General features: G+C 36.5%; 1 protein-coding gene across 5 annotated transcripts in view; it reads left to right on the top strand.

The window, feature by feature from the left end:
• The first annotated feature begins 1167 nt into the window (after window positions 1-1167).
• LOC108750221 (Niemann-Pick C1 protein) overlaps window positions 1168-2302 on the top strand; it is a 25036-nt gene continuing 23901 nt past the window's right edge. For all 5 annotated transcript variants that reach the window (XR_001939418.1, XM_018489545.1, XM_018489542.1 and 2 more), the window contains exon 1: window positions 1168-1535. Coding sequence is in view for 4 of the 5 variants with exons in the window: in XM_018489545.1 (XP_018345047.1) it covers window positions 1404-1535 (132 nt within the window). In the remaining variant the exon portion in view is untranslated. The remainder of the gene's footprint in view (window positions 1536-2302) is intronic.

Here is a 2302-nt window from a genome sequence, read left to right as displayed (position 1 = left end):
TGTATGGTATATATATATATATATATATATATATATATATATATACACACACACAATATATATATATATATACAATATATATATATATATATATCCCGCTAAAATAACTTTATTAAATTATATAGCAAAATCTTGTTTAATAAAATGTGTAATCTGCAATTACACGGATATTATATAATATTTACAGAAATAGATGCAGAAATTTTGATCTTTTTTAAAATATTGATAACTGTTCAATTAATTTTGACATAGTTGTTCGTCAAAACAATAACGATATAACGAATCATCATCTTATTTATTAAATTAAGTTTGGAGAAAGAAATTATGCACAATAACCGAGAAAAATATTTCAGCTTTATTATTTGAATTTAAAAAATTATGTATTTTAAAAATATAATTGTGCTCCAAAATGCAAAATTATTCCTAAATGATGTAAAAATATTGCAACATGAAATATTAATTATATATTCAGTTTAACTTAAAAATTTGAAGTCAAACGGAAATGTAAATATATAATTTAATCTTCCAGAAATATTTGTCAAGCATTGGAAAATAATCATGACTTGATTTGTTTCTTCAATACGTTGTCGACGTCTCAATCATATTCTTGAAAGAAAATAAATAAAAAAATATCTCAAATTAAAATTTATCTAATTTTTGACAAATATCATTTAGAAATTTTATTCTAACAAAACTGTTGCGTTATCGTAACAAATTATCGTACAAGTATAATTATTCTAAATTGTCATCAATTCATGATATGCTATGATATTGTGTAATATGTTTTCACAATTTGCTTATCGGAATGTCAAGCTCAGAAGGAACGTACTATAGAATTATTCGGAATTATTTCGTCTTTCCTAGAAAACAAATAGAAATTCAGAGAATAATTGAATAATTCCGAATCGGAATCCATTTTGAATAATTCCATAATACATATCTTGGAGGTCTTATCTGAGCGCATTGAAAAGTGTTGAGAAGTAACACGATACGCAGTTATGCGCGTGATTTATATCGATTTGAGACGCGGCGGTCATCGGATTAATAACAACCAAGCATCGCTGGGTGGCGCTCGCGACGGTGGCGACCGATGACAGCCGAACTGAATCGAACCAAGTCAAGCATCGTACGACGGCCGGCGATGAGCATTGGCGCTACTAAACTAGCAGCAGTCGACGATTGTCAAGTGGTGAGGTTGATTGTAATCATTCGTGTGGCTCATAAACCATCACAAGACGGGTCGAATCGTCGAGGAGACGAACATTACCGAAGGAAATGTCCCGCGTGCAATGATCGCATCGCGACACGCGTACGGATCGAGTTGAGCTTGAGCGAGGTTAAGTGCATCGCTCCTGTAGCAGGGAAAAGCGAATTCAGCGGACGGTGTAAAACGTATTAACGCCATGCATTGGGCTAGGGTAACGATTGCAACTGCAGGCACGGCCGCTCATCGAAATTTAATGGGCGCAGCCGTAACACATAACGTTCTTCGGCCCTTATTATTGCTGTTGACTTTGTCCAGCTTCGTGAGTCTGGTAAGTAACGCATTCTACATATAAGGACAACGGTCTCAAGTGTATATACACCACATCCTTTCTACGACGCTCATGTTGCACGCGCGTCGCGCGTGCGTCATTTCGACGCTCGTTTTCTTGGCCCTCGTGCCTCGTCGCTTCGTCTCTCCCAGCTCGCGCTCGTGAGAACACAAGCACACACACATGTACTTCCACATATCGTATATAGACATTACCACACTACATACATCTTTCTATACCTGCCTATACACTGTCCACACCCCAACAAAGTAGAATCGACAGCGCTTACGCGTCGCGTGACGTCATCTCGGCTGATCGCTGAGAAAGCCTATAGCTGCTTTTCCCGTCTCCAAGGAGCTCGTTCAATTAAATTTATTCCTTCTGGCTGCCATCCGAGAAAAGCTTGCCATTTTGAATAAACACGCATCAATGTTTTCCGTGTTTGTGGGTCGAGGTCGGAAAGATGTTTTTGAACAAACTTCCACGAATTAATCTACTCGCTTTCGAGATTATCACGTCCTCGAAAGAGAAATCCTATATCGATATGTTACTCTGCCGATAGGAGAAATATTTTAGAAGCTTTATTCTCTTGTAATATTAATCTTAATTCCGTCTCTCTTTCCTTTTCGAATCCCCGTCGCTGATATGTACTTGTAATATGAATGAAAGAAGACGGTCGATGCGATTAGTTCTTCATAAGAAAGACTAGACTAAGTGCTTAATGACATTAGTGATAGTTAGTCATTTACTATCGGACAAAGAACGAT

Source organism: Trachymyrmex septentrionalis, unplaced genomic scaffold, assembly GCF_001594115.1.
Source record: "Trachymyrmex septentrionalis isolate Tsep2-gDNA-1 unplaced genomic scaffold, Tsep1.0 scaffold334, whole genome shotgun sequence".
Taxonomy (NCBI): Eukaryota; Metazoa; Arthropoda; class Insecta; order Hymenoptera; family Formicidae; genus Trachymyrmex; species Trachymyrmex septentrionalis.
Note: the sequence above shows the minus strand (reverse complement) of the source record. Positions and strands in the feature narration are given on the sequence as shown.